Source organism: Uloborus diversus, chromosome 5 (assembly GCF_026930045.1).
Source record: "Uloborus diversus isolate 005 chromosome 5, Udiv.v.3.1, whole genome shotgun sequence".
NCBI classification, from domain to species: Eukaryota; Metazoa; Arthropoda; class Arachnida; order Araneae; family Uloboridae; genus Uloborus; species Uloborus diversus.
Genome location: NC_072735.1, coordinates 100,084,869 through 100,099,239, shown reverse-complemented (window position 1 = coordinate 100,099,239; position 14,371 = coordinate 100,084,869). Strand labels below are relative to the sequence as shown.

Here is a 14,371-nt window from a genome sequence, read left to right as displayed (position 1 = left end):
CATTTTCGCTGCCTTTGTCGCCTTTCTGCGGAAATTATTTAGTGTAGCAAAATAAAAAAAATAATTCAAATACTCAGTAAAAGGCAAAATTGGAGAAATTCTTTAGTCTGTAGTGACCAGTATCAACAATTTCATTAGTCGCCAATTTCTTGAAACCTAACGTCTAACTTTTTCTTTCTTTTTTCGTTCAAAGTGCTAAATGATATTTATATTTTTTAAGTTGTTGAAGTTCATAAACATTAACATTAATTGATGCAAGTAATTCTAAATCAATTAGTTCGTAAAGACTCATCTTGATATTGATGGAAAAAGCTGAACCCCCATTTTCGTTTTGTACACTTTTAAGGTCATTAATTTATTTTTTGAAGTGGCGATAGATTGATGATTTTTTAATCGCCATCCCTCCCCCCATTTAGTTTCCCGATATTTTAACAAATTATGGAGAAAAAAATTTAATATCTTCTTGAAAAATTCTATTTTTCATAGCTTTCTAACTTGAAAAAAATTAATTTAACTATACTGTTCTAAGATAAATAAATACCTTTGTGCTGAAAGATATGTCTTTTCATCCATAAGCTCATTATTTTTTGCATTGAAAAAGGCGTTCCCTGTAACGCCGAAACACGTGTCTGCTGTAATTGGCAAATTTGTGATTTTTCTAACTTTGTTTGTCTTACTTTACTATACTGTTCTACTTGAATACCTCAGATTTAGTTTTGTAAGTTGAAGTGATTTCATATCCTCCGATTGAAAATAAAGTCCTTTGAATAGCAAAAAGATTCTTCAACGCATCAACCTTTTTTTTTTTACTTTTTTTTTAATACAGATTTTGATCATAATAAACGTACGTGTGCAAAAACAAATTTACCCTGCAAAAGCACTATGTGTACAGAGGTTTATTGTTACAGGTAAAATATCGTTGATTTGCTTTATTTTGTAGGACGATATATCTTTGGTAGATTTTTAGGATTGCGGGTTTATTACAAAAAATAGTTAAAATAAGTGTTTAAAACTCTCCATTTAACGAACAATTTATAGATTACAATTTATGGGATTTTATCACTCGCTAATCTCTAGGGCTCCATTAAGATATCGAGGAGCTCTAGGCCAAATACTTTTTTGGGGCCACCTGTATAAAACTTTCTAATTTTAGCCTTTGGCTGAAGCAATTTTAGCCATATACTAAAGTAATTTTAGCCATTTGGGAGCCCCTAAATATCGGGGGCCCTAGGCCAGGGTCAAGTCACTAATCAGGCCCTGCTAACATCTGCTAACAAAATGTTCTATCCTTCGTCTAAATTTAAATTATCGGTGATCAGTTGATGCGCGTATCTGGTATCCGGGGTAGTTTATTTTTGATTGCTATGCGATAACTCATGTTTGTTCAGACATTTCTACACTCTTAGACTGACTTCTGCTGCATGGAAAAAACAAGATTTTATTCAGATTTCTCATAACTCCCTCTAACTGTCGCTGTAAGAATGGGTGAAGAAGGTCTTCTGTCGCCAATGTGAGGAAGTGTCTGGCGAAATCGGAAAAGCAGTGGGATATGTTTTTGCCTTCCGTCTTCACTGATAAGCAAGAGTAGTACCACGAGTAGACGAGAAGGATTGTTTGGCTTTCCATTTAGCCCCCCCCCCCCACACACACAGAAGCACTCCAAGCAAAGGAAAACAAACACCACGATCTATTGACATGGTATCGTTGACAGTGTCTTCATCCATGACAAATCCTCATACGTAGTTGTTACAAAAGTAAGTAAATACATAAAGCAAATAAAGCAGGGGTCTTAATAATTGTTTGATTCTGGATTTCTTTTCAATAGAGCATAATAAATCTGATAAACTACAACTTGGATGTGAAGTTTTTGTAATAAGAAGTAGAAAATAAAACATTTTCTTGAGTTCTTAACTTCAAACACTATTTAAAATCTGCACTTTTAATCACAAAAGCGACAGTTTTCAAATAAATAAATGAATAAATAAATAAAGTAAGAAAACTTGACATTTGAATAATATCTGACATTAAAATTTATATGCAAATGTTTAAAAAAAAAAAAAATACCCTAAAGACACACGATAGAAGCGAAACTTTTATCATTTCTTTTTTTTTACATTCTGAACCATTGAGAATCTTACATTCAAGCTTCACCCCCCGATTTTCTCTTACACCACGCTCTTGTTCTTTCTGCTCCTGACTTAGACACATACACAGCAAAATTGTATACTTTGATGAAGAAAATACATTATAAACATCGAGAAAACTAAACAATACTCGGAATCTGCTTTTAAATTGTGGTCAAAAGCAATGTTAAATAATAGTAATTATAAAGTTACTTTTGTAAATAAAAGATAATAAACCTAATTTTAAGCCTGACCTTAAGCAATATGGATTACACTTTTAAGCAGATGACTTGAATCAAAAAAATCTTCGATAACATACAAAATTTGAGAAGTTTAAAATGAACAGATCCACAAATGATGCTTAGGTGATATGCTTGAAATGAATTTGTTAAATTTATTTAAAAAACTAAGTTTTTAATTACAGTTATTTTTCATTGTTTTTGGCAACAGCTATGTCACATCCGTCACACAAAACGGTTGAGGAACAGAATTCCAAAAGCCTCGCATGAAAAGTTTTACTACAGAACAAATTATTCATGAACAATTCATACAGCAACTGGCGTGGGAAAGCTTTGAAGTATCCTTTATTAATGCCACGAAAGGTGTTCTTATTATGTTATTCGTTTATTGTTTGCAATTTTCTTTTATTCAGGAATGTAGTAGTTTTTTTTTTATATATAAAAAAGATTTGGCTTAAAATGAGCACCCTTATTATTCATTTAAATGATTAGTTTTGAAACATCCGTACACATAATAAAATAAAACGGTAATTAGCGTATTTGGAATGAAAAATACATTTTCAAGTTTTTGAATCGGGTCCATCTTCAGTGCTCAAAAAGGGTGCTCTGGTAAAAATTAGTTTTTTTTTTTTTTTTTGCAAGTTTATCCATTAAAGAAAATATTTCATGTCTCATGATTATACTGAAAAAGCACTTCAAAATTAGTTTCACTTTTGCACGAGTTCTATAGCAGTAAGTTAAAGATACTTGCGTTATCGACTCGTTTTTACTGGTCTATAGACTGGATAATAAATAGTTCCACGAAATACTAGCTAAGCTTAAAATAACTCCTCTTAAACGGGTTCAGCCTTTTCCAGAATTTTCAATGGCAGTAATCGCACATTTCATGAATCACATTCCGTATAAGAGTAAATTTCAACCAAATTAAAATCTAACAAAAGCTATGTTTCCCCCCCCCCCCCCAAAAAAAAAACTCGGCTGAAATACTTTTTAAAATTTTGTATTTAGAATGTAGTTTAATTTACTTAAACTTATGATATACTATTAATAACTTATCTTAACTAGTTTTTCACATTCCAGTTGCCTGTAGTAGATTCAGGGTAAGTTCGGGTGGTGGTGTGGGGGTAATTGCATCTTCGTCATTTTATGTTGACATAAAACAATATTATAATAATCATCATTACACTGAATAAGTGGTGCCTAACATTTTTTCTCGAAGACTGTACTGTAAGAGTGTACCACACTAAAAAATGAATTATATTTCGGTGGTGGGGGAAGGGTATAATTAGTTTTACTCCATTTATATGGTTTAAAAAAAGACATTTTTTTTGAGTTTCGGAGGGGGACATAGTTAGTTTTTCTAAGGAACGCAGCCCCCATTAGAAAAAAAAAAGTTTTTCTAAAGTCTAAAAAAGAATTGTTTTGAGTTTCGGGGAGGGGGATATATCTACTTTACATTCCTGCTCTGTAAATTTTGCACTTAGAATGTAGTTTAATTTACTTTTAAACAGAGATCTTAAATAGTTTCTCACATTCCGGTTGCCTGTAGTAGACGCAAGGGTAAGTTCGGGGGGGGGAGGGGGTCATTGCCTCTTTGTCATTTTATGGTGACATTAAACAATATTATAACAATCAACATTACACTGAATAAGTGGTGCCTAACATGTTTTATCGAAGACTGCAGTGTGCCACACTAAAAAATGAATACTATTTCGGTGGGGGGAGGGGATATAGTTAGTTTTGCTTCATTTCTATGGTCTAAAAAAGACATTTTTTTGAGTTTCGAAGGGGATATAATTAGTTTTTCTATGGTCTAAAAAACATATTTTTTTTTTTTTTTTTTGAGTTTCGAGAAGGGATATATCTACTCTACATTCCTGCTATGGACTTGCGGCCACTGACGCAGACCATAGGTTGGGCACCATTGTTCTAAATAAAAAGAATGGCATTCAATCGAGAGTCTCAGTCCCAAATCCGCCCACGCCTGTCTCACATTACTCTCCATCCTTCCCCACACGGAAGCATAAACAAACAGACGCGTGGACAATTGCCCCGTTCCCAATCGCTCGTCTCATCCCCGTTCTCTTCTTCCCCGGCAGGGCGTCTCCGTCCGATGGAAGAGTCTCCCGGCTCCCCCCTCCCAGACGGACTCCGAGGACTTGGACTGCTTCAGCTGCGGAACCCCCGACCCCGACGAAGTGTTCCTCTCTCCGTCGGAGGAGCTCTCGCCCGGCGCGGACGCCGCCTGGCCCGCACACGTCCAGCTCCTGCCCCGGGAGGCCCACCACACCTGGGAGGCGCAAGCGCCTTTCAGGGGCATCGGAACTTTGCACCAAGCTCTGCCCGGAGGATCCGCAAGGTATTTTTTTTCCCCTTCCATTTGTGTAACTCTTATTTTCATTTTTGTGCAAGCTTTTTTGTGTGTATGTGTGTGCAATTGCCTGCAGTATTAATGCTATTAAAAATCAATGCTCGGAACGCTTTTCCTTTATCTTCTTTACTAATAATAAAGCTCCAAGTTTCTCTGTCTGGAGGATGTCTGTAGGATGTATGTATCTCTGACGCGCATAGCGCCTAGATCGTTCGGCCGATTTTCATGAAATTTGGCACAAAGTTAGTTTGTAGCATGGGGGTGTGCACCTCGAAGCGATTTTTCGAAAATTCGATTTTGTTATTTTCCTATTTCAATTTTAAGAACATTTTCCGGAGCAAAATTATCATAAGATGGACGAGTAAATTACGAAATTATCATGACGTGGAATGGGAGAGCGAATGAACATAGCCAATTGGCGAGAAATTCATCATCCATTATTTGTAAATATACAGGCGAACCGAATGACCTTTTAATTTTCAACTACGGGCAAAGTCGTGCGGGTACCACTAATGTTGAAATATAGCTCATGCAAATTTGAAAAAATAAAAAAAATGTTACCAGGGCATCTCGAACCAAACTTGTTGCGAGTGGTTTGTTCTCAATGAAATCGCAAATTTAACCGAACGATAAAACACAAGCATGTACGTACACATACGTACTTCTATACTGAAAAGAGCCACAAGGCATTATTATTTTATTACTATTACTTTTTTGAATGCGACATTGCTATACTATCTACAAATTTTCCAAATCATTAAACACAATTTGCCAAATAAGGAAATTTGTAGAGAGGTGTCAGTGACCTCTCTTCAGGGTGCGCCATGAGCATCATGAAAAACACAATTGCTTTTTAACCCTTTGATAGTGTGACTTCAATTAGAATCACTCAATGACAAAGTGAGCGTGCATTTATGTGTAGGGTGTGTCAAAAATGTTGCGACAATTTTATGACTACTGACTGAAATAGAAAACAATTTTTGAATTTCAAAATAAAATTCAGGTCAGAAAGGTAGGTAAACCATAAAAAGTCAATGATAAATTGGAATTCGTATTTTAGTATTAGAATTCGTTGTTTCAATTTTTGCTTTCTTTTGATTTAGAGCAGAAATCATGCAACCAATGTTAAAAACAATGTTTTAACCAATGTTTTTGATTTAGAGCAGAAAGCAAATGACCAATGTTAAAGACAATGTTTTAACCAATGTTTTTGATTTAGAGCAGAAAGCATGTGACCAATGTTAAAAAAAAAGGTTTGTTTTAAACCAATATTTAAAACAAACCTTTTTAATAATTAAACAAACCGTTCAAATTATTTACGTTATTTCCTCTTTAATTGAAGCAGAGAGAGTGCAAACGAACAAAACCTGAGTCTCAGTGTTACATGTTTTCGCAACTACGGTGCCTTATTGCTGCATTTTCAAAGACATGAGTATAAGTTAGCCAGAGTTGTGTGTGTGTGTGTGGAAATCCAATGATGCATGGTAATCTTAAAGCGTTTAAAGGTAAGAAATTAAGAGCGACAGTTGTTCTATTGTGGAGAACACTTACCAAAAAAATAAATAATATAAAACATAGTAACTTATTTTGTTGAATTAAGTTTCAATATTTTTAACTCTAAAATAATGTATTTGAGTTGTTTAGTTTGGCGGGAAGCTTTTTGCTCACCAAACAACCACCTCAAGTAGAAAAGCTTCCTGCTAAACAAGATAACCAATTTAAAGGATCTATCCATATTTCTGAGGAGTTGAAGGTGGGGGGAGGATCAACGGAAGTAGGTGTGATTAAAGAGGAGAACAAGGAGAATGATAGTTTGGCAGATGCTTGGCGAGCAGACTAGATATTATGACTTTTTAAGGCTGAGATTTTTTGGTTTAGGATGAAGGCTTTTTCTTTTGTGGGGATGAGTTAAAGGTTTTTTTGGCGGGGAAAGTTTTACAACAGGGTTGTTTTTGCTGAGATTAGTCTTATTAGTAAAACAGTTAAGGTACCGGATCCAGTTCAACCTTCTCAAAATAAAGCATTTTCCTGCGTGTCAAGCATTACCAAAAAATATTATCAAATTATCATGCCATGCCACGAGTTTCATTGTTGGTGACGTACAGAGAGTTACTCGATCAGTGAATTGGCTATTATATATATGAGGATTTTGACAATTTGGGTTTTACTTCCGTTGATCAAGTAGCCCGACCAATGAGTGAACAATTCGTACGTTTTCTGAAAAAATAAGGTTTTAAAACATTTTTCTTAGAGGATTTGGCTGTAGTACCTTCCTTCTATACATTTGCAGAAAGAAAATTACTAGAAAATGTGAGGAGGTTGTGCCCTGGTTGAGGGGTTCATTCACTGGGTTGAAGCACATTTTTTCATTTTAATCAGTTTAAAAAAAATCTACAAAATTTTTAAAAATAATTATTTATACATATGAGGCAGTGCGAAGCAAAGCGATGTAAGTAGACATTTTCAAGTTTTGAGAAAAAGGCGTTTAAAGATAACATCCTAGGTAGGCTTACATTGAAATTTTTTTCTAAATCATGCTATATAGCGGCAACTACTGGGGCTACTAGTACCATCTCTTGAACCAAGACCAGAGGAGAGGTTCACCTACCATGTGTATTGGTTATCTCCAAATTTTTAATTTTGCCACTTACATCCTTTTGCTTCTCACTCCCTCATATCATCAAAAATGTTTTTTCACAAATTCTACTATCTTTGACGATGCTATGAATTTAAAAAAAAAAAATGTGCTTAAATATTCATTCACTGATCGGTTTACCCTACTTCGGTCCCCCTACGCCTTAATTCATTTTACTCACATTTTAGCACAAAAATTGCTTGATCATTTTTCGTGTTGTCTTTCTTTGATCGACCCTTTCCTCTCCCGTTAGGAGTCGGCCGAGTCGCCGCCGTCATCGCCAGGGCCCCGACTGCGCCTCTTCCTCGAGCCGGGGCGGCGAGTTCTCCCCTCCCCGCGGTGTTGCGCCCCGCAAGTTAGTGCGCCGGATGTTCACCAACAGCCGAGAGCGGTGGCGCCAGCAGAACGTGAACGGGGCGTTCGCCGACCTGCGCCGCCTCGTGCCAACCCACCCGCCTGACAAAAAACTCAGCAAGAACGAGATCCTGAGGCTGGCCATCAAGTACATCAAGCTGCTCAGCTCAATCCTCGAGTACCAGAAGAAGCACGGACAGATGGACGGCGAAAGTAAGTTTAAATAAAAATAATAAAACGTTTTTTAAACTAGTATGTTGTGGCCATCACGAAACTTTCTTCTATATCTTTCTTATAATTCTGATCCCTCCCCATGCTTGACGAGGAAGCAATATTCCCAACAAAAACAAAATTACACAAGCCAAAACTTGACGACCATCCCAATTCCCGATTTATCTGAAAAGCAAAGCAAAGAATGGAAATTGAAAATTATTTTAAAAGGCTTGCTTAAAATAATTAAAAACATTTATTTGTTAACAAACATAAGATAGCAACAGTTAAAAAATTTAAATCATCGCGATTTTCTTGTCATTTTCCAACAATTAAAATCACGCGAATTACGCAGACGACAGTTAATAACGATTTGTGTTTCTTATTGTTACAATTATTAAAAAAATTTTATTCACACAAAAAAATCAGCGCCCCCCCCCCCCCCCCCCATGGAGCGATTAGCGCCAAAATTAAACCAACGCCTGTTTACATATGGATTGACATTTATTCCAAATTTCATCCAGGACATGGCATTACTTCTTGAGGTATGGCACTCAGAATGGAAAACAAAGAACGTTCGCCCCCTTTTCAGCTATTGACGCCAAAATAGAATCAGCTCTTATACCCTCTAAGGGCTACTGATTCATAAATTTTTGTTTGATTCCGTTCATTATTTCCTTGAGATACAACAGTCACAATTGACGACAAAAAACGTTCTATAGCTCAACCTCCGTTTGAGCTATTGACACCAAAATTAATCAGCACCTGTATCTGTTACGGGCAACATATGGACCAAATTTTGTTTGACTCCGCCAGTTATTTCCTGGGGAATAGCAGGCACGCATAACTCAAGAAACGTCCCATTGCTACACTCCCCTTCGAGGAATTCGCAACAAAAACCAATGGGCACAAGTTCACATAGGGGCACATATGTGTACCAAATTTCGTTCGATTTCATGAGGTAGTTTTTGCTGTAGAGTGGCCACAAAAAACTGGTCACACACATACGTGACACAAGCACACACACACACACACAGACAGACATTTTCCAAAAATGGTCGAAATGGACTCCACACACCTCAAAACGTTCGAATCCGTCAAAGTACGAAATTCGGAAATTTGCACGAATCCAATACGTTTTTCTATATATTAGATATAGAAGAAAGTAAAAACAGATTAACTCTACTGCTCACCGTGAGTCTGAGGTCATCAAATTTCAATATTCTGTTTCCCTATAGGAACGTTATTCCTTTGTTGACCATTCTATGAGTTCAGTGGTGCCCTGTGGCGTACTTACGCAGTGGCGAACTTTAGGATTGCGTTTGCCTCCTAAAGTCATTTCACAGAAATTCAAAATGGTCAATAACATTAGCAACTCATTATGAAATATTTATTAAGTTCTTTCCTGAACCAAAGACAGGGTAAACTTTTCAGTTCTTTTCATAACAATGTTTTCAAAGGGAAAAGTTCTTTAGGTGCGTTGAGCATTTTTGAGGTAGGGTAAAATCATTACACTTGCGACACCGTCACCTCACCAACATTTGGACTACAGCGCATGCGCAGCTTCTCTTAGTTCCTTTACTACGTCGCTTTCGGTGGGAACTGTCAACTTCAGTAGTGCTGTCAGAAGCGCTTCAGTCATATAATCCGATTCCTGAGTTAGTAATCTCAAGGAGCGTGAGTTCGATCCTCACCCGGGTCAGTGCATATAATATTTTTGCAGTGAAAACTTCTTTAGACGCTTTGAGCATTTTTTGAGATGGGAAAAACAACAATGTTTCTGATATCGGCGATACATGTGTTTGTCGTTGCCACTCTGCAATGCAATTGAAATGGTTGCAGTTTATATTTCACTGGCTAATTCTATAAACGCAATACAAGAGTTTTTAAATGAAAATTTATTTATTTATTCTAAAGACGCTTCTGTATTACTTCAAAATAAATTTGGGAAGAGCTAGTGGAGATTTCAACGTCAACTTTGCAGATGATAAAAATCTACCATTAATTGAACTTTTAAATAGAGAATTTAATTTAACGCTGTTCAATGATCGCAATCTTCGCACTACGAGACATAAAACTACAATTGATGCAGTTTTTACAAAATATTTAGATTCGAATCAAAACTTTATTTCCTATTTTAGTTCCCAGAAACCTACAGTAGCAGTTTTGGAATGAAATAATCATTAAATTATTTATTACATTATTTTTAAAATTTAAATCAGATTTTTTTTATTTTAAAAAAGGCTTTGATGGAAGCTTTCGTAATTGATTAATTTATACTTAGCTTAAAATCAGAAGGCCGTGGTAGCCTGATCGTTAGGGCATTGGACTCGGGGCCGGAGGGGCTCGGGTTCGATCCCCGCTGGTCGAAGACCCACCGTCGTCATTAAAGGGGACTGGGCGACGTTAAATATGCTCGTGGTCTCAATGTCCTCCAAGTGAAACGATACCTCTGGGGGTGCTAGTACCAGGTAGCTATTAGCTCTTGAACTAGTTCTAAATTCTCATTAACTGTTCGATCCGGTGATGGTGCTGCCATCTATCGGTATATAAAATAATGGAGGCAAGGCACTAGTATGCAGACCTCGACATAAATACAGTTGTAGTCAGTTGTGACTCTTGAATAGAAATAGAAATAGCTTAAAATCAATGTTAACATTTTAAAAATAATTAAATTTCAAATAATTCGTTGCCAAAACGTTTTCATATCATCATGCAAAACCAGTTTAACACAGCTGCACATGATTCAAATCAAACTTAAAATAGATTGCATAGTTGTACACAGATGCATAAAAACAGGGCAAACAAATTAGCATTTGGCTTTTGCCACGTCTTTTCATCCATAAACTCACATCACTCCCCCCCCCCCCCCCCCTTTTTCGAAATGAACACCGAATTATTACACTGTCGTTGAATTAAGTTTTGCAAAGTACTAATACCAAACCTATATGTAAAATTTCATCTGTGTAAGCTTTGGTCCGTGTTTTACACCAGTCACACTGAACTTGGGAATGAATTCGTTGCTCCATATACTGTTTGGATAACTTTCGCCTCGTTCAATGCCCCCACGTTAAAATATTCTTAGTTATCTTGGTGTCATTTAGCTCTTATTAATGGCAGCTGGCAGCTATGTTATTATTAGCAATGGGGTGGTTTCTTTCAGTCAAAAGTACTTCTTTTAGTCATTGAAATGGATAGAATGAGTAAAAAAAATAACATGGACTCAGAAAATACTTTCATTTTCCCAACAATTTTTTTTTTAAATTAATTTTTTTAAATGTCCGATTTTTCAAACAAGGCGTGGTCTTAATGATGTCACAAATGATGCACTTTTCCGCATCTTTCTACTACGTTTCCACGTTATGATAATCAAGCAGCGAATTAAAATTGCGCTCTGCGCTTGCTATCAACCATATCATTTGCCAATACACGTGAGTAAAGATGAATTAAATACTTTGCTCTGTGAATGGCAACACAGAATGGAATTTCATCATTTGTGATGTCATCGGCAAGAAATGTAAACAATGAAAGCTCTCCGATTTAAGTAATTTTTTAAAGATATTAAAGGTAAACAAATGTATTAAAAAATGGTCAGATCCTATGTTTTTAAGCATGCTCTTTCAGAAAAAAATACTTTTACAATTTTGGAAACGACCCCATCGCGCTCAAGGCTCATTATAATTCTTTTAAAGGAAAAAAAAAGAATTAAATTCCTTCTTACATTAACAATGATTCTCGTTTAATTACAAGTTTTTTAATAAGAAATATTTCCCCCCCCTTTTTTTTTTTTGGTTTTTACTGTTGATATTCATTGACGCAAAACATTCTTCATACTGATTCGATGATTTGTTTTTTCAGATGGCGAAGACGCTGATGGCCGATCAAGCTCTCAATCACCACCAATGTGCTCGGTGAAGTCGGAACCTACAAATGAGGAATCTGGCCAAGAAGTGATGTCCGACGCCAGCTCGCCTGCATCCAGTCTTAGCAGCGTGTCCAGTCACACAGATGGACAGGAAGAGCGAATTTTTTGAACAACCATCAGAGAATTTTATTTCATGTGGAACTGAGGATAAAGATGTGTATCCGTTAAAGATTCAACCATGATGCTTCTCATGTGGATGTGATGAGACTATGACAAGTTGTTGAGCTATATCCGGCAGGAATTTACCAGATTCATGAACTGCAACCAAGAAAAATTTGAGAGGGATATGATGTACATTTGTTAAAGTTTCACTTCTTCGGAAGCAGTGTCGCAGTAATTTTCATCAACTTTCGGAACTTCACTAAAAATTTACCCGCCTCCATGTGATCCATGGAAAATTCATTTGAGGCTTTAAACTGAATTCCAGTAGTTTACTTGGCAACATCAGTTGTGCAATGAATGATGACTACGCAGATGATACTGCAGACTTGTGTAAAAATTTTAAAGTATCATCTTTTAAATAAGTGTTGAAAAATTTGCGACTTGCTTCCTTCTTTAGTAAAACAGAAAAAATACTTTCGAACCAGTGGTAACAATGTGGTGTGTATGGTGTTCTAAAATAAGTGACAGCTATACTTGTAGTGTCGCATTACTTGAACAACAACCTTTTCCATAAAAACTGAGCTACCATGTTCTACAAGACCTAGTGTTCTTGTTTAAATTCTTTCATCCCTTTGTGACAGGAGATTTCTAAAATTTTCATTCTTCATAAGATTCTCGTTTAACTGACCAAAAAGATAAATAAATAAAACAAATAACTATTCTGGACCCAGTTGATAAAATTCATTTAAAAAATTAAGAACCTGATGAGTTAAAATATTTTTTCAACCTTCTGGAAATAATTTCTCGACTGACGCATAGAGCTGACGTAATCTGTTATTTTATTTACCGAAATAAAATGTACTCCACAATGCTGTAGCATGATTTCAAGTTTGCAGTTCTTATCGCCTGTTATAGATCAATATCATTGGATGTAAGAAAAAATGCCTCCAAATTGACCACAACTCGCGAAACATCTACAATAACTAACGTTCTATCACTACCAAGTATTCAAGTACCCAAGAAAATACGTGAGTAATTGAGTATTTTTTCTTGTATTAAATCTGTTTAATAATAGCCTTGAGTGCGCAAGGTAACAAGCTGCAGACACATAAAAATACCATATCCCAAAGAGAATACTTACCGATTTAATCCAGAATCCGTAAGCATTTGTTTTTAAAAAAATGTATTCGAAGTTACGCCGTTACTTTTTCATCTTTTTTTTTTAAATGCAATGAAATAAGTCATTTTTAAGAAGTTTTAAACCCACGCAACCGATTTCAAAGTTGTTGCCAGTAGACAATCCGCAGTTTTTAACGTGTGAAATATTTTTAAGTTTGAAAGGCTCAATGAGCTAGAGCAGCGTTTCCTAAATTGTGTTCCGCGGGATCCCAGGGTTCCACGAAGCTCTCTCAGGGGTTCCATGAGACTTGCATGTTTTCATTCCACATCTCTCAAATTTGTCTCTTAAAAAATCGATAAAAACGCTTTCCCAAAATTAAATATAAATTTACTTTTACTTTTGTACACTAATCTGAGCTTTATTACTCATCAGGGTCAGCCACTATAGGAATAATTTTATTTATCGCCTAAAATTGTGCCTCTAAGAGTCAACTTCGAAATTTTTCCCAAGATCAGTCATAAAGTACCTCTTTCTCATTTTTAAACACTTCAGTCAGAAGCTACTGACCCCTAATATCACCAAAGATAGTTTAAAAGTCACTTCAATGTTGAAACACTTATGGTAGGACACCTTAAATTCCCTTTCCTGCATCAATACCAAATATTGCCTAAAATTACAATTTTTGATGCAAAATTCAAATATTTTACTATTAATACTAGCCACTTTTCCAGTATCTATGGCAGCAGTTGAAAGCACAATTTTAGCATTTAACGAGTGAGGACCAATTTAAGTCAACATAACGTACCGTGACATCAAAGATTCTGATTTATAAACAACTTTAAAAATTGTTGTCAAATAAGAGACATTTTAGTTTTTAAGTTTCAAAAACTTTTTCTTTGTAAATTTTAGTGAATTATTAACACCATTGTAGGTAAAACACAATAGTGTTTCTTTTCCTAATTAAGAAAATATTTTAATCATATAACTCATGCATAAATTCTGAGGTTATTTATCCCATTTAATAATACTCAGAATCACAAATAGGCATAGGTGGTTCGTACGAGGGGGCAGGGGAGGCAATTTCCCTCTCACTTTCAACAGTAAAGGCAGCATCCACTTTTCTTTCAAAACTAAGGGTCGAATGAAAAATGTTAGTGATGATCTATTCACGTGTTTAAAGAAAGAACTGACTTAATAAGTGCTTGTTTTAAGCTTTTTTCATGTTTTTATTTCGTAAAAATTAAAATAGAACTTGGATTTTGTAGGAGGGTATCTTCTGTGGCCATCTGGTC

At 35.7% G+C, this 14,371-nt stretch overlaps 1 protein-coding gene across 1 annotated transcript in view; it reads left to right on the top strand.

The window, feature by feature from the left end:
- LOC129223042 (uncharacterized) overlaps positions 1-12,782 on the top strand; it is a 32,369-nt gene extending 19,587 nt beyond the window's left edge. The window contains exons 2-4 of the mRNA XM_054857606.1: positions 4,462-4,721; positions 7,622-7,935; positions 11,791-12,782. Of these exons, the coding sequence (XP_054713581.1) occupies positions 4,462-4,721; positions 7,622-7,935; positions 11,791-11,966 (750 nt within the window). The 3' untranslated portion in view covers positions 11,967-12,782. The remainder of the gene's footprint in view (positions 1-4,461; positions 4,722-7,621; positions 7,936-11,790) is intronic.
- The last annotated feature ends 1,589 nt before the right edge of the window (positions 12,783-14,371 follow it).